Source organism: Ahaetulla prasina, chromosome 7, assembly GCF_028640845.1.
Source record: "Ahaetulla prasina isolate Xishuangbanna chromosome 7, ASM2864084v1, whole genome shotgun sequence".
Lineage (NCBI taxonomy): Eukaryota > Metazoa > Chordata > Lepidosauria > Squamata > Colubridae > Ahaetulla > Ahaetulla prasina.
The window spans coordinates 28,951,554-28,970,112 of record NC_080545.1 but is presented as its reverse complement, the minus strand read 5'-3'; the positions used below and the strand labels follow the sequence as shown (position 1 = coordinate 28,970,112).

Genomic DNA, 18,559 nt, shown 5'->3' with positions numbered 1-18,559 from the left:
CTGGTGGTGTTGGCGGTGCGGGCGCCATATTGGAAGGGACGAGGCGGTGTTTTTTTTTTTCCCCTTTCACCCCACCCAGCCCCCCCCTCGCTCGTCGTAGAAACAACGGAGCCGCCTGGGCTCGTGCCTCGCCGCCGCCGCCGCCGCCGCCGCCACCATGCTGTACTTGGAGGACTACCTCGAGAGTGAGTCTCTGCAGTGGGAGCGCGGCGGGGGGCAAGAGGCCCGAGGGGAGGGGGAACGGCGAGAGCGCAGCGTAGGCTCCGCCCACCTTCCTCCCTCTTTCAAGGCGGCTGTTGCATCTAACTGACTCACTCCTTCTCCCTCCCTCCCTCCCTCCCCTGCAGTGATCGAACAACTTCCCATGGATCTCCGCGACAGGTTCACCGAGATGCGCGAGATGGACCTGCAGGTGCAGAGTACGTGAGTCAGCCCCGCCCACCGACCGCCTCCCTGGCGCGGCTTCGAGCGCAGTTTGGCGAGTAGGCGGCCGCCGAGGCGGGCTTCCAGAGGGAAGGGTGGGAAGAGCTACCTCGCAGCCGTGCGTGAAGCGCTGGCGAAGGGAAGATGCACGTGCTCTCTGAAGGCTCTGCCCGCGCGAGCCTGGCATTGGTCAGAAATGCAGGATTAGGCAAAACAGCACCTGCACCGCCAGCGCCTTGGCAGCAACACGAAGCCTAAGTTTAGAAGAAGGACTCGCTGGCAGGGAGATGAAAATAAGTTGGTAGGGCAGGAAATTGATAAAAGATGAAGAAATACGTTTGATTACATGCATATCTCGTCTGACTTTCGGGAGCTCAGGAAGATAATGGGAGATTCTTTCTCCCATTTCCTCCCCATAACCGTCTGAGTTAAGTTGTTTGAGAGTTTCTGTGGCAGAGGATGGACTTGAACATGGCTCTTCCCATCCAGGTGTTAACACTATACAGAATCGTCTGTAAAATAAAAACCATAATCAACCTCATGCATAATAAACACAGTAAATAAGCAGAACTCACAAAAGATTTTTCTGCACGTTGTTGATATATACTGTACAGTATATGCAACACTTATTTCTGATGTCTTCTGCTGGAACAGTGACACTTCATAATACTGCCCAAAACACTACTTTTCCCCAGTAATTTGTGTAGATTTTTTTCAGCCTGAATGTACATCACTTCCAGCTCTAAATTTTCTTTGAATCTTCTGTTGTGTATGAAATATTTGGTATTTCTTGTTGCGCATCGTTTGTCCTAAATATTTCGATTTTATTATCTTGATGTTATTCACACTTTCTCTATTTTTGTCTATTTGTCGGAAGACTCAAACTAAACCATAAAAAGTTAGCAACATTACTCTTAGCAGGTACTCTTTGACTCAATCAAAGTGATTAATTTATGATTTAGTATATTATGCAACTCCCCCTAACTGAACCGTGATTAAGTTAACCATCTTGGAAACGTGTGTAATTGAGACTTGCTCATTGTTTATGAAGCATTTGAATTTAATTGCTTAAATACATTCTCATATATTTATGCACTCAATAGCAATTGATTTCAGTAATTGTCAGTAGTTGATTTCAGTAGTTGTCCAATTGGTTTGGACAAACTCAGCAGCACTTTTTTGTGCGGTTGATAAAAATAGGATTGCCAACATGATCGCCTATGTCAGATGACAGATATGGGACAAGAAAAAGAACTATTATCCAATTATCTTTTTCCTCTCCCTGGTGTTTTCCTGCAAGTGCAGAGTTAGGGTTTTTTGGATCAAATTTTGATCCATTGTTTGTGACAGGAACTTGTCAACTTGTTGTCTGAGCCTGATTTTTCCGGCTAAGAGAGAATGACTGGCCCAAAGTCATCCAGCTGCCTATTGTATCGAAGGCGGGAGTAGGATTCATTCTTCTGGTTTCTAGCCTGGTGCCTTAACCACTGGACCAGACTGGCTCTTACTATAGTACTGTCCAATAATACTATTGGCCTTATTCATTCTTGGTGCTAGGGGTTACAGCATAGCAACATCTGAAATACCCTAGCTCTGCTGTATTCAGTAGTTAGGAATTTTGAATCTATTTTTTTTGCTGCAGCTTTAACGACAAATGTCTGAACTTAAATATGCTATCTGGAAGTAATACTTTACTTCCAGATAATACTTCGTTCAGCTAATATTGTGATCTTATATCTCTTATTTTGTAAATTTAACTGGATTTAGGAAGATTTAATTTTACAAAAATATTTTTAAGATATGTGTCTATTATAATGTTAAAGTACTGCCAGTGGTTTAGCAGTTAAAATATCAAATTGAAGCGAGGAAACTCATATTCAAGCCTATCCTCGGCATGGAAATGCACTTGTGAACTTGGACAAGTCCTGTTCTCAAATCAACTTTTCTGATCTTTTTAATGTGCATTAAAATGAGGAAAGATTCTCTTGTTAGCTGTCTTGAGCTCTTGGGATATAAGTCACACAAGCCTCAGTGGACAAATCAAATTATGTCTTATGACCAGTCATTTTCTTAAGATCTTAAAATATTTCCTTACTAGTGTTACCCTATTTCAAACTATTTCATATTTATCTAGATAAATGAACATATAGAATGTTCTTTGTGTTTAAGATGCAATGGATCAACTGGAGCAAAGAGTAAATGAATTTTTTATGAATGCAAAGAAAAACAAACAGGAATGGAGAGAAGAACAAATGACTTCAATTAAAAAGGTAAGGATAAGGCAAATGCCTTCTTACAACAAAATTCCAAAGTAGATCCTTGAATTTGTTTTAAATTACTTCTGAGTTTAGATATAAAAAATCTTCACAGGTAGGATAAAATGCAGAATTCCTTCTATATAAAATTTAAGAATTTTAACCACATTTGATTCTCTCTTTAACCAGAAAAAGAACTATAACCTATGAGTAGTGACAAAGGAATATTTCTACTACTTAGAGAAAATTATTTTTTATTTTAATTAGGCAGGCATTAAACTACAAGGCATTGATACAGTGAATTTTTAAAGAATGAATCACGACCTTGGAAAATGAATTTCATGATTGATGGCTTTCTTTTTTAAAGAATCTTTTAAAGATCATTTTGACTACAGACTTTATTTTAATGCTTTAGTTTTCAAGGATGATTTTGCTTTTCAGTAAGACTGCAAAATTTGAAATGTTTTGCACGTGATATGCTCTATTTCATTTAGAATCAGGTTGTCCCAACCATTCTAAAACTCCTTTGCACTCAGGCGTTTGAAGTCTAAACAAGTATTTTTAGCTGGAAATGGGTCAATTTTCTGCTTGAAATGTTCCTGAAATGTCTAGAACAACCTATTTCAGCTTTGAACAGCTCTTTCAGAATTAAAATACTGTAGAATATTTCAGTGTTGATGTATTTTCTACATCAATTTTTATATGACCTGTCCTATTTACAAACAAGTGGCATTGATATATTTTTTAAAAATGCAATGTGTTTTCAATATAGATATTGGCTTTCATTTTAATTCCACATATTCAAGGGCACCCAGTATTTTCCATGCTTGAAAATACGTGAAAAGAGACGGAACTATTTAAATTTCAACTAATCTTGATACAGTAACATGAATAAATACCAAATGAACAAGTTAAATCAAAGGTCTTGATTACTTCAATAACATTTTTCACTTATGAACACTAATTATAGAATTATAAACATTTATACATTCAACTCAATTCCAGAACCTAAGTTAAGTATCTCAGACAAATAATAACTATTTAAACCGTGTTTTGAATATATACAATGAAAGGTATCCTATCAGAGTCATGGGTAGTGGGTTCCATTATTAAAGTGCTCATCTTGTTAGGAAGTTTTATCTAACTTTCAACTGGGGTTTGCCTTCCTGAAATTTAAATCTGTTATTACATATCCTGCTAAATGGAAGTTGTATACAGAAATATTTGAACAATTCCATCATACAATACTGTCTTCAGTAGTGTTTTCTAAAACTAAATGCATTCAGCTTCTTATACCTCTATTATAGGACTTCATTTCAGGTTCCTTGATTATCTTTCCTTGAACCTTCTCATAAATCTAAATATTTCTTAAATCATGGTTCCAGAAATATATTTATATTCATTTACCACGGCTTGTATGTTGCTAATTCAAAACTCCTTTGAACAGATAACATTGAGCAAGAAAAAATTAAAATAATAATTAGAACATCGACTAATAGCATCACCTATGGAAGCAGATCAATCTTCATTGTTTTCAAATCCTTTGCTGAAAAGCCGGGTCTTTATAAAGGTTTTTTAAAAGCCCAAAAGAAGGATATATTCCAGATACGAAAGCGCAAGCTTTTCAAGGCCTAGGGTTGTGGTGGTGGCAGTGGTACACAATCACTGAAAAGCATGTAAGCATTTTCTCCCAGCTTTTACTGGATGAACAGTCTCAGCCCAGACAGTCTAAAGATTACCTGTCCTGAACCCTAGTATGTCTCCAAACACCTTGATTTGTGCCTGGAAGCAAACAGCCAGGGTAACTCTTACAGTAATGCTTTCAGATGGACAAATCTAGATACACCCATCTGCGTTTCTGAATGCTATTCCAGTTGAACTTTCTGTGTTTTCTTCAAGGACATCTCCATATAGAGGAAATTGCAGTAGTCCACCATATTAATCTCTATCTTAAAATATGTTTTATTTTAATATATTAATATAGTATAATTATGCATTGATAGATAATTTTGCCCTAGTTCAGTTACTAATTATTAATGTGTTGCTAAATAATGTTTGTGACCAATTTGCTTACATAATATTTCTGATGCAGGATTACTACAAAGCACTAGAAGATGCAGATGAAAAAGTACAGTTGGCTAATCAAATTTATGATTTAGTAAGTAAATTAGAAAATTTTGAGTTGATTTATATGGTGGTCTTCAGTTGACACTTTCTTTCAACATTAGTACATAAATGTAAATGTATAACAATAGAAATAAATATATTTTCATTAACACATGCAGGCCTGCCCTAATTTTTGAACATCCCAGAGCTCCTGCCCACTTGTGGTACAACCAAATTTGTGGTGGTTTTTATGTTAGCTTTCTTGCTGACTACATGGTTTGCATGGCCTGACTTGGAGGTTAGACCCATTTAATTTAATGCTAGCCTTTATCAGGTGATAGTTAACTGAAATTTGAGAGGGTATATAAAGGTTTAAAGTGTATTAATTTAGCCAGTGGTTTTTCAGCTTGGTTGTCTTAGTTTGCACAATACATCCTGAACTATAAGTCACACAGATAAGATTGTCACCCATGTTTCAATGTAGCCCAACTTGCCAGTTGACAGATGACCTTACAAACAATAAAAAATATGAGTGTAGGGAAACAAGACAGAACAGGGAGATGAAATGGAACCAAAAGATAAATGGAAAGTGGTGAAGCAGATACCTTATTACTATTTTCTGAAATCTGTCATCTGGGTATAAAAAGAAGTATTATTTCCATTACAAATATCTTCTCCATGGTGAAACATGATTTTGATAAAGTATTTAAAACAGTTGAGAAATCTATAAAAATTGAATAAATGTAATAAATGAATAAATGTATTTTGTGTAAGTGTATGAATGCTTTTATGTTAAAGATGTTTTATATGGCAAATTTTCATTTTCTTAATACCCTTTTAAAGGTCTGAAATGATAATGGTGGTTGAAAATAAGCTGTCAGTTCTAAAAATCTGTTATTAAATTAGGTAGACCGTCATTTAAGAAAATTGGACCAGGAGTTAGCTAAATTTAAAATGGAACTTGAAGCTGATAATGCTGGTATTACCGAAATACTGGAAAGACGTAAGTATGTGTGATAATCTTTTAGAATTTTGCTAGTGCATATAATATTGTGTGATGATAAAATTCTAGTACCAGTACCAGGCAGTTAATAGTGTGCAAAGCATCCAAGATCCAGTTCAAAGGTGGAATGATTGGATCTGAAATTAAGAATTTAAAGTAACATTGCGATTTGCAGTGATTTTTACATGTGAATTAGATTAGAATTTAGATTTGATTCAATAAAAGAATGATAGGCATGATAAGGCATGAAAATCCTTGAATCTGCTTTATAGTTTGAAAAAATAGAATGGAAATGGTAGAAATGGTTGATTTTAAGACGGTTATTAATCCTGTAAAGTTTTAACTACATAGTTTTGAGGTTTTCCGTTAGGAATGTTCTAGTGCTACAAGATAAAAATCTAGTAGAATGAAAAAGATAAGTAAACCCATGGTGTCAGGGTCCTTTTTTGTCATATTTCCAGTATCTTGTCAAAACTATATATGGGATTAAAAGAAGTATTTATTATCCTGACAGGTTCTTTGGAACTGGATACACCCTCACAGCCATTGAATAATCATCACGCACATTCTCACACTCCAGTAGAAAGTAAGTTGAATATTTTCCTTTTAATTTGATTTAGTATGAATGTAAAACTAATATAGGATTATCTACATGAAAAGCCGACTGTCTCCTAAAGCTGCCATTGGAATTTGCACAAACGCTTGAATGCATTCGGTGGCTCTAAAATTGATAAAAACAGCTTGATAAGGCTAAACTTTGTATGTTTTTAGAAGTATGTCTCTTGCATTTCAACACCTCAGGTTAGACTTTTGGACTGACAGGTTTTTAAAAATTCTTTATACAGAAAGGAAACACAATCCCTCCTCTCATCATGCAGCAGCAGACCATGTACCTGAAAAGAAGTTTAAATCTGAAGCTCTTCTATCAACTCTCACTTCAGATGCCTCTAAAGAAAATGCACAAGGTAATTTCTGTTATAAATTTAAGTTAAAATCTAAGCAGACTGAAACATTTTTGCATCCTATATTCAGAAACAGTATTGTTTGAGGAAAAAAGCAATAACTTTTTTATTTAAAAGTGGTTGCCACAGTGTTTACTGCTAAAAGCTGTATGACAGAATTTATAAGCTATAAGTGCAGAAGTAGTCCAAAAATTATAAACAGCATTAATGAAACATGGGGAAAATAGACTAAACAGAATCAAATTGCCATTGATTACTGGTTAGCTCCTTGCTAGGATTATGCCCAATAAAAAAATGAGTAATTCATTTTTTCTTTATACTTAACTCTTTATCCTTAACCCCTGCTTTTCAGTTCAAGGAGATCTATGTATTTGTTTATTAGTTTTATATGACCACCTATCTCAAAAACATGAGTCTGGATAGCTAGCAATATTTAAAAAGATAAAACATACAAAATATAGGTATCATATATAGGTAAATATAGGTATCAGGGAAAAATTAAAAATCATAAGTCAATCATTCAGCAGAAGCAGGAAATATCTTCATCACACACTCTGGGTCCCAGGCTCGATAGAGGCAAGTCTTCTAGGCCTTATTGGAAGACCAACAGGAACAGAGCCAATCTCATCTCTAGAGAGATAATATTCAAGAGGGTGAGCATCAGAACATAAAAAGCTCCTCCTGGGACCTATTGGCTGATACTTGTAAACAGATGAGACCTGGAAGATTCTTCTCCTGCCAGACTACATGAGACAGATAGAAACATCCAGGAAAACAATGGGCCCATAAACAACTAGGTCCTAAACCACGAAGGTCTGCCAACACCTTGAATTTTCCCCAGAAGCATAATAATAGCCAATGCACAGTTTTAAATTACTTAGTCCTGAATAGCAACCAGGTCAAGCAGAAAGTTGCAGCAGCCTATCACTAACAAGGGCAACAGTATATTTGTGATCTAAGTCTTCCAATATTTTCTTTGATTCAGTGCAACATGTTTCCTCCCATTTCTGTTTTTGAAGAAATGGGTGGAGGAATATATAAGAAAACAGCCTTATCACATCTAGAAGGAACTTGTTGACACAAAGAATAACATATAGGCTCATGATTTACCTCCTCTTTTCACCCAGCTATTCCTGCTATTTATTTCCTTCCTTCTTTTTCTCTACATTCTTTGTTCAATGTCTCATTTTTTCCATTTCCAACTTTGCCTTGCATATGGGCTAACTCGTTTGCGACATCACTATTACTATCTTTCCAGGGAAGAGAATTAGTCTTTGAAGATTAAGCGGAAATTTGCTACCCTACTTCCATTTTGTATACTTATAATTTGGCAGGGACATGTTTCTGATAGCATTTTTTAACAGCAAAAGAAACAAAAAAACAGACTTTCTCTACAGTTGGAAGACAAGTTTGGGAAAAGATGCTTTTGATAAAGAGTGATATTTGTCATAGACCAGACTGCTTATTTACTTATGGTTGCAAATATTTTTTAAGGCAGTATATATTTTCAGTTTTCTGAGTGGTATGTGTTTTACTTACCATTGCATAATTTTAAATTACATACACTTAAAAGTACATGAGAAGTGATTCAGAGCCAAATAAATTTTTGTAACTTTTTGCATTCTCCTAATAATATTCATATTGCATCTTAATATATGTATCTCTCATTTTATTTGTGATAGCATATAGTTGAACTAAGTAGAGAAAATGGTTAATATTTTATTGCTAATAATTTGATTCTCAAGACATGCAGTTTTGAGTATTGTAATATTTACCATACCATTGTATTTTAAAAATCACCCTACATTTAAATTTGAATACCAAGAACACTCTTTTTTTAATCATATCAAATGGTTTATTGAAGCATGAAATAAAGAATTCATTTCTTCCATAACGTTGTTACGTTTTAGTCTTTGGGCAAGAGAGCAAACAATAACAAGAAACTTATACAGTACCAAAATCTTTCCACATCATTAAATCAATATTTTCCTTTTTAATTAGCACACTGTCTAACTTTTCTTTCATACACAGTTGATTTCCAGTTTTCTGACATTTACTTTTTTAGTTCTCATTTTAGACTATATAAATATGTTCCCTTTATTCATCAAGGGTGTCGAAACAGTAATTCATCATCCTCATCCAACAGTGCATATAATGCAAATTCTTCTCAGCCATTGGCATCGTATAACCTGGGCTCATTATCTTCAGGAGCTGGAGCTGGTGCTATTACCATGGCAGCAGCTCAGGCAGTGCAAGCCACAGCACAGGTAAGGAATTCAAAGCATGTTTTAAAATACCTATCCCGAACAGGTTGTTAGAGCAACTTTTATTTCATTAGATTTGCTATTGGCACTTCAAAACTATTGTTTTCAAAGATGTCCTATCTATTGGATGACATTTCATGGGTCTAGATTTGACAGGAAAGGAGAGATTTATATGGGACATTCTGAAACCTTTTCCCACTAGATTAAACTTGTAAACCTGTAATTTTATCTACATGTGCTTGAGACGAGCCACAGGAAAATATCAATAATTTTCTTGCAATATTTTGAACATGAAAGATCAAATCTCAGCTGTAGTATTTTTTTAGGGAAGAAAGTAAGGTACTCATTAAATGATTATACCCTAAACAAGCTTTAATTATTCCATAATGTACTTATAGATTAGCTCAAGGTCTACTCATGCTTCAAGGAAAGCAGTGAAAGTCAAGTGTTTCACTTTTGTACTCAATGTATTATACAGTGGGGTAAAAAAGTATTTAGTCAGCCACCAGTTGTGCAAGTTCTCCCCCTGAAAAAGATGAGAGGTGCCTGTAATTGTTATCATAGGTATATCTCAACTAGGAGAGACAACATGAGAAAACACATCCAGAAAATCACATTGTCTGATTTGTAACGAATTTATTTGCAAATTGTGGTGGAAAATAAGTATTTGGTCAATATCAAAAGTTCATCTCAATACTTTGTTATATATCCTTTGTTGGCAATGACAGAGGTCAAACGTTTTCTGTACGTCTTCACAAGGTTTTCACACACTGTTGGTGGTATGTTGGCCCATTCCTCCATGCAGATCTCCTCGAGAACAGTGATGTTTTGGGGCTGTCGCTGGGCAACACGGACTTTCAACTCCCTCCAAAGGTTTTCTGTGGGGTTGAGATCTGGTGACTGGCTAGGCCACTCCAGGACCTTGAAATGCTTCTTACGGAGCCACCCCTTCATTGCCCGGGCAGTGTGTTTAAGATCATTGTCATGCTGAAAGACCCAGCCACGTTTCATCTTCAGTGCCCTTGCTGATGGAAGGAGGTTTGCACTCAAAATCTCACGATACATGGCCCCATTCATTCTTTCCTTTACATGGATCAATCGTCCTGGTCCCTTTGCAGAGAAACAATCCCACAGCATGATGTTGCCACTCCCATGCTTCACAGTAGGTATGGTGTTCTTTGGATGCAACTCAGCATTCTCTCTCCTCCAAACACGACAAGGAGTTTCTACCAAACAGTTCTACTTTGGTTTCATTTGACCATATGATATTCTCCCAATCCTCTTCTGGATCATCCAAATGCTCTCTAGCAAACTTCAAACGGGCCCGGACATGTACTGGCTTAAGCAGGGGGACACATCTGGCACTGCAGGATCTGAGTCCCTGGCGGTGTAGTGTGTTATTGATGGTAGCCTTTGTTACGTTGGTCCCAGCTCTCTGCAGGTCATTCACTAGGTCCTCCCGTGTGGTTCTGGGATATTTGCTCACCGTTCTTGTGATCATTTTGACCCCACGGGGTGAGATCTTGCATGGAGCCCCAGATCGAAGGAGATTATCAGTGGTCTTGTATGTCTTCCATTTTCTAATTATTCCTCCCACAGTTGATTTCTTCACACCAAGCTGCTTGCCTATTGCAGATCCAGTCTTCCCAGCCTGGTGCAGGTCTACAATTTTGTTTCTGGTGTCCTTCGACAGCTCTTTGGTCTTCACCATAGTGGAGTTTGGAGTGTGACTGTTTGAGGTTGTGGACAGGTGTCTTTTATACTGATAACAAGTTCAAACAGGTACCATTAATAAAGATAATGAGTGGAGAACAGAGGAGCCTCTTAAAGTAGAAGTTACAGGTGTGTGAGAACCAGAAATCTTGCTTGTTTGTTGGTGACCAAATACTTATTTTCCACCATAATTTGCAAATAAATTCGTTACAAATCAGACAATGTGATTTTCTGGATGTGTTTTCTCATGTTGTCTCTCCTAGTTGAGGTATACCTATGATAACAATTACAGGCCTCTCTCATCTTTTTCAGTGGGAGAACTTGCACAACTGGTGGCTGACTAAATACTTTTTTACCCCACTGTAAATGAGGCTAAATTTGAAACCATTCATGTAATATTGCTGTTTTTTTTTTAGATGAAAGAAGGAAGACGGACATCGAGCCTAAAGGCAAGCTATGAAGCCTTTAAGAACAATGACTTCCAACTCGCAAGAGAATTTGCATTATCCAGGGACACAGCTGGATATACCTCATCTGCTTTGGCGTCCACACTTTCACAGACATTGAGTTCATCAACCACAGATTCACGGAGTGGTAGAAAAAGCAAGTACGTTCATTAAAATTGTAGCTTCTTTGTTGTGAGAGACATTCAAAAGAGGATTGCAGTCTCTACCTGGGAAAGACAAAATTGCATGACAAAGATGCAGGGTTTATTGCTTCTGAACTTCACCCCAATTCCTTACAGCTATTGTCCAGCATTAAAATATTTATTTTCTGCTTTCCTACATAGAGTCCTCAGGTTACAACTCCGTGTTCAGTGACCATTCAAATTACAACAATGCTGCATGTGGGATTCCATAACCATTTCTCAAGAGTTCCCGCTATCAGTGTTCTCTGCAGTCACATGATCACAATCTCTGTTCTCAGATGCCCAGCATGCAATTAACATTGCAATGAATAATTTGCACAATGGGGAAACTGCCAGGGAAGGTCACAAACTTCTCCTATAAGTTGCTCTTGCAACGTTTTCTCTCAAGAAACCTTGCTATGGATTAGGAGATTTTAGGGATCTTGTGTTCCATAGCACCCCTTCTGCCAGTACATGGAAGTCCCATTCATGGTCCCTGCCAGGTCACCCACACTCAGTAGTGCCAGCCCACAGCTCTTGCCTAGCAGCCTGCTTGCCTAGCAGTCTGATCACTTGAGGCCCTTCTTTAATAATCTGCGCAGTTGGCAACCAGACTGCTGGGATTGCCATCCCTAAGTAATCTAGTTATGTGACATTGCTCTTTACAACAACACCACTTAACAAAGGAAATTATAGTCCTAGTTGCCATTGTAACCAAGGACTATCTGAAAACCTTTTACACTACATGTAGTCTTTGATTTATGACCACAATTGAGTCTAAAATTTCTGTTGCTAAGCAAAACATCTGTTAAGTGAATTTTTCCCCATTTTATAACCTTTTTTGCCACTGTTGTTAAGCAAATCACTGCAGTTGTTAAGTTAGTCACACGGGGGTTAAGTGAATATAGCTTCCCCATTGACTTCGCTGGTCAGAAGGTTGAAAAAGGTGACTACATGACCCTGGACACCGTCAGTTGCCAAGTGTCTGAATTTTGCTCACATGACCATTGGGATGCTGCAATGGTCCATGTGAAAAATGGTCACAAGTTCTTTTTTCAGTCTCATTGTAACTTCTAATGGCCACTAAATGAACTGTTGTAACTCGAGGGCTACTTGTAGTTGTGTTTCCTCTGTGATGTCTTTCCAAGACCACCTGTATTGATTATTTTCTTTGTTAGCAGCAGTAATAACAAAACAGGAACTTTTCTTTTGCTGCTTTTCTGGACAATCTCCAACTGCAATTTCCAACTTCCCAAAACTCAAAAAGAAAATTTATTTATTTATTTTTTATTGGCCAAGTGTGATTGGACACACAAGGAATTTGTCTTGGTGCATATGCTCTCAGTGTACATAAAAGAAAAAATGTAAAAAAATGTACATTAAGCAGAAAGTAGTTAAAGCAAGAGTAAAAAAGCTGAGAATGCTAACCACCTTTTTGCAGCAGTCTGCACAGAATTCGTGCCATTCTTAGGAGATAGGTTATAGTGCCTTTTGCTATCACCATTCTTAGGATCTGGCCTGTGAGGCAGATACCTCTGAATAGAAATGTAATGAGGGTAGATTCCAGGTCTGTAAATTCAATTTTATGCCAAAGTTTCATGCCAAAAAAATAGGAACTGTTACTCATTTTGACCACCAGATGGAGTACAACTACTACAATAATTTTCACCTTTTTTTTTGGCAGTATGAGTTTGCTGTCTTAATCCGGCTCCTCACCTTAAGGCACAGAAGCAATTAAGTTATCAAATTTCTAAGCCTTTTTATGTCTGTAATGTTCCTTATTTAGACTTCCCTTCAGGAATAATTCACGAGCTATGGTTGCTGAAGATTTTTAAAATATATTATTTGCATTGTTACTTAACAATATGAAGATGAATTATAGCGAAGGCAAGAAAATGCATTCTTTGAGTCTGCAAGAAGTTTTTTTCCTATACTGAAAGAAATTGATATTCAAAGAAGAGGGCTCTAACAAAAGAATACTCAATGAATTATAATTAGTTCCTAAATTCCATTATATGCCATTTGTGATACATTGCCTTCTTTAACAAAAATCATCAACCCCCGCAATCTTAATTGGACCTCAACATTCCCCTTATGAAGAAAAGGTAGATTATTTTATTCAGATGTTATGCATAGTCCCCAGACAGAAAATTCAGGATTTCTGTAAGTGAAGGGAAAAGTATTGTCACATACTGGTTTAACTTAGAAATCATTTAAAAATTCTATCAAGTCACAGTTTTTAAAAACTGTTTTATTTTCAGGGTGTCCCCTGTCATGGAAAATAGATTGGCGAAAGTAACCTGTTTATGTTATTTTTTCAGAAACAATAACAAATCTTCAAGTCAACAGTCGTCCTCATCATCTTCATCTTCTTCTTTGTCATCATGTTCCTCATCCTCTGCACTAGCCCAAGAACTTTCCCAGCAAACAGCAGCCATTCCCGAGTCTGAATCTAATAGCCAGGTTGATTGGACCTATGATCCAAATGAGCCACGTTACTGCATTTGTAATCAGGTATATTCTGTCAGCGAGAAAGAACATTGTTTCTTACAGGGCAGTTTGCCTAGTTTATTGATCATGGCTGATTTGCTAAGAGGAGACAGATGTGATAATATGTAATTATGTATCATAAATTGTGAATATTTATATTATAAAATCATTTAAAATTACCAAATTACAATGAATTCTATAAAGCTAGATGACCAACAGTTTGTTGATATATGCAGAATATAGTGCATCTTTGAATCAAATCTTTGAAAATATCTGCATAGTATCAAAGAAATATAAATAAATCTGCTTCCAGTATCCAATTTTTCTGCTAATCCTCGTCATCAATCAGCTCATTTTTACTCATTTTATTTTTGGAGATGCAGAATTAGTAGAATTTAATAAAGAAACGTATATATCATTTATGCAGTAACATCCAAAAATCTCTTTGGATGTAAAATCTTGCCAGTGTTTAGCAGATTTATATTACGAAAATATTAAACACAAAAATTAAATCTGGCTGTAGGCTTCCAAACTAAGAAAACAGAAAGAAAATATAACACACAGGAAAATCTGAATAAACAAAAGGATTCTCAAATACTGTTTAAAAATATATAGGCATAAATTTCTGTAGAATGAGTAGTCTCACAATTAGTTTCTGCAAACAAAATTCTTAAATCTTTTTATTTTGATTATGATATTTCTGCAACTGATTCTATGGACTCCCAGCATTTTGACATTTGCAGTAATTGAAAATAGTATTTTTGCCAGTATTTAAATACTGTATATATATTCCTCTGTTTTGTTTACTTTTAATAAAGGTCTTCCTTTCTGATTGCATTTCAGATTAGATATTAGAAGTATTTTCTGTTGAAAAATAAACTTGAAACAGCTGTTAAATATAAAATCTAATGTTGATGCTAATCTCGTAAATCAGCTATATTCAATCATAAAAATTGGCTGTTTCAGATTTGTATTTGAAAACTCAAAACAACATTCTACTTAATATATAAGGCTGATATTCTACAAATAATAAATAAACCAGTTTAAGATAGTAAATATGTGAAAAGAAAGTTACCTGTGTTTATAAGTTGCAGCTGATAGTAATGGAAAAATATAAATGTTTTCCACAAACTGATATAGCCATGTTTCCAAACAGGCAGTTCATTAAAATGACTCCCAAACAAATTTAAAATGTTAATGATCAGAGGTTTTTCTGAACCTCAGAAAAAGGTTCAGTAACTCTTGGATATTTCACTGGGAATTTGTGGAAGTCCTCTCCAATCTAAAAGTTCCAATAATAGGAAAGTGAGCATATAATATGATTATTTTTTAGTATATTAAAAGTTGAAACTGTCAATCTCAATCTCTCCTAGTAACTTTTTGTTACGAAGTATATTCTGATCATATAAAATTTAATGTTCAAATAATATGTACTGATTCTTCATAGGTGTCATACGGTGAAATGGTGGGCTGTGATAATCAAGATGTAAGTATGAAAAACTAATTGAAACTAGAAATAATATCTTGTTGATTTTTTTTTTTTTTAGTTTTCTAAGAACAACGTTAAAAAATAATCAGATCTAATCCTGGGGTGGAACACACACAAACACAATATATAAATATATATGCATGTCAGTATTCAATTCTTTTTCACTGCTTCTAATAATGCATTTGAGGAAAGAATTGGATGTACAGTCAGAAATGCTTCAGGTTGTCTGTGGGACGTCAGTGAGTGTATTAGAAGTATTTTAACCCTAGATATAACTTTTAGGTTCTGTTTTGATGGTTTTTGGAAAAAATAATACAGCTCTTGAGAATTTAAAGATGATTTTACACATACAAAGCTGTCTGAATAAGCTCATAGTAGTTGTCCCAGTAATATTGTTGGCCAAGAAATATAATGTCTGAGATGAAATTTACCTGGCTTCCTAAAGCATTTTTCCTTTATTTATGCGTCTCTGTGAATCTGTCCCATATTAATCCACTTCATTTTTTTTTAGCATCAGTGTTTCAGAATATCCTGTTTTCTCTTTTATGTGTCTTACAGTGTCCTATAGAGTGGTTCCATTATGGCTGTGTTGGATTGACAGAAGCACCAAAAGGAAAATGGTACTGTCCACAGTGTACTGCTGCAATGAAAAGAAGAGGCAATAGGCATAAATAAATGCTGCATTATCTTCACTCCAGTTAACGTATTCCTTTTGGGAGGTGGATTAGGAGGAAATGCTTCTTTGCAGCCAGTCAAAGAAGGATGATATAGCTGTCAAAAATATTGACTTCTTAATTTTGCTAGCTGTGTTTTAATATTGTACCTAAATTATTTATGCACTACTGCTGTGCTATAAATACTTTTCCAGTTAGCCATGGATTGTTCCAGTGGCAAACATGCAGAAATTTGTACTCCGACCATTTTCTCTAAGCAATGGGCATTCTATGATAACTTGGTCTTCAGACAATTCCAGCAAAAGGACATTTCGAATCATTTTATATTCAGCTGAAGTTCTGCTGCATGTTCTGTGCTCAAGAACTGTTATGGAATTTATGTAAATAAGCGGTAAAAGAAGCCAGGCTGTCAAAAGAATGGACTTTTTCAAATGCCTTTAGAGCTTGCTCTCTGGTTGAAATGGAATTCAGCAGGCTGAAGAAGATGGTTCTTGTATACACACTGGGCTAATATCCTCTGGAGTACTTGGAACATAGCAACAGACTCTTGTACACTTTAAAGAAAAAAAATACCACTAATCTTTATATGTTTGGGGTCCATTCAGGGCATAGTCATTAAAAATGGTGTTAAAGTGATAAACTTTTTATACCAAATGTGTTTATTTTTTGTGCAAGTGATCCTTTAAATTGAAACTGTATTAGGTGTTCAAATTTGAAAAAATCAAATGCTAGTATTAATGCTTTGCATACTGTATCAAAGAAAGACAGTACAACATTTCATGGAAGCTTTCATAATATGCAGTCTAACTGGAGGATTTTAAATAGTTTTTATTTTTTTTAATAAAATATATAAATAAAAGGTTTCCATCTCCAACATACTAAGCAATATGCCTACTGTGTGGTGGGTGGTTCTTTTTTTTTAACTATTTCCTTATTTATAATACTAAATAATTGGTTCACATAACATGGTTCACGTAAGCAAAAAAACCTTTCAATACTGGAAATTGTTTAATGTTTCTATTACAACTAGGAAATCCATTTATGCATAAAATTGCATAATTCAAAGTTGTGTTGAATTAAGGTCAGTCAGCTGGTAGGACATGGCAAGAAACAGTGAATTGGATCCCCAATTCATTGCTATGGTAAGGAAATTACATTAGTGGAGTATACTATGCTTTGTTTCTTTTCTAGTTTCTTCTGCCACTTCTAATGCCATCTCCAACATTCACCTATCCTCAGCAGTTCAGAGCAGTTCTTTAAGATGGTATGGTTGAGAAAGAATAGAATGGGATTTTTCCTTTAGATCAGGGGTCTCCAACCTTGGCAACTTTAAGCCTGATGGACTTCAACTCCTAGAATTCCCCAGCCAGACTTAAAGTTGCCAAGGTTGGAGACCCCTGCTTTAGATCATACAATATCCATAAAGGGCATGATGAATGTCCTAAATTTGGATGAAAAAGTTCAACCTGCTGGAATGCGACCTCCAGCAAATCAAACACCAAATTGAATACTTAGCTTGGAAAAAGTAAACATTTCTCCTGTGTGTACGTTACAGCACTCCTCCAATCATCTTTTTCAAGTTCAACCTTGAGATGGAAGAGGAAAAGTCAGGCAGATATAGAACCTTCACCAGAAATCTTGATCATCATGGTCTTTAGGCTTTCAGAGTTACGAGTCTCAGATTTAAGAAAGATCAGCTCATTTATACTTTCGAAAGACATTTTTTTTTAGTTACAGCTCAACACTTGCAAAAAACATTTCCCTCTCATGCTCACCCTTAGTCTGCCCTACAATTTCACGATCCATCTTGCATAGGATGGCACTGCATGAAGCACAGTGCCTTCTAGCTTAAGCTTCTTAGTCAGTTGCCTTGTAATTTTTAGAGTATCTTCCGAAAAGTAATGTGAAACCACTTTTTGGTAGTGCAGCAGGTGGAAGCCAAAATTGGATTTAGTCTGCTCGTAAATGACTCCATAAGCTTATAGAACTATATTTTCCTTACAAGTGACATTCAAACATAGTTACAATTACATTGGAGGTTGGAAAATTGCAGGTCTTATTCTAGGGATAAGCAACCCAGAACACTATTGGATTCAAATTCACACCAGTCATCATGGATAAAGGTGAGTAATGAGGCTTTATTTTCAGAAATTTGAAGTGTTTACCTTAGTACATTATGGTATTTCATGTAAAATCGGTATTTTAAGATTCCATAAGGGTCTTTTTTTTCCCCTTTTGGGTATATTCATCTGTTTTGTTTTTATTACTGTTTCTGCTGCAGACATAATTTAGCAGTTTTTCTGGAATTAAATGTAAAATATGGGTTCTTTTTCTAGTAACTTGCTAAAGATAGATCAACATACAATAATGGGGGGGTGGGAAGTTTGGTGGATTAAGTTCCATAGTTTTATATTGTTTATTTTTTGTGAGCCACATGTATAAATATGTGTGCCCATTTCTCTCTAAATGAAATATACCGTAGTACTATAGTCCTTTGGGAGAAGGGCGATATACAAATTAAAATATTATTATTATTATTATATATAGTGAGG

At 35.8% G+C, this 18,559-nt stretch overlaps 1 protein-coding gene across 2 annotated transcripts; it reads left to right on the top strand.

Annotated features, from left to right (window-relative positions):
• Positions 1-23: 23 nt before the first annotated feature.
• ING3 (inhibitor of growth family member 3) lies at positions 24-16,881 on the top strand. Of its 2 annotated transcripts, none has more exons than XM_058191034.1 (12): positions 24-185; positions 348-419; positions 2,593-2,693; positions 4,771-4,836; positions 5,691-5,787; positions 6,302-6,373; positions 6,633-6,752; positions 8,859-9,016; positions 11,143-11,333; positions 13,676-13,868; positions 15,292-15,330; positions 15,892-16,881. In XM_058191034.1, the coding sequence occupies exons 1-12, from the start codon at positions 158-160 to the stop codon at positions 16,006-16,008; spliced, it is 1,254 nt and encodes a 417-aa protein (XP_058047017.1). In that variant the 5' UTR covers positions 24-157; the 3' UTR covers positions 16,009-16,881. The 2 variants fall into 2 exon arrangements, with proteins under 2 accessions (XP_058047017.1, XP_058047018.1); XM_058191035.1 differs by having other exon boundaries at positions 167-185; positions 348-423.
• Positions 16,882-18,559: the final 1,678 nt, after the last annotated feature.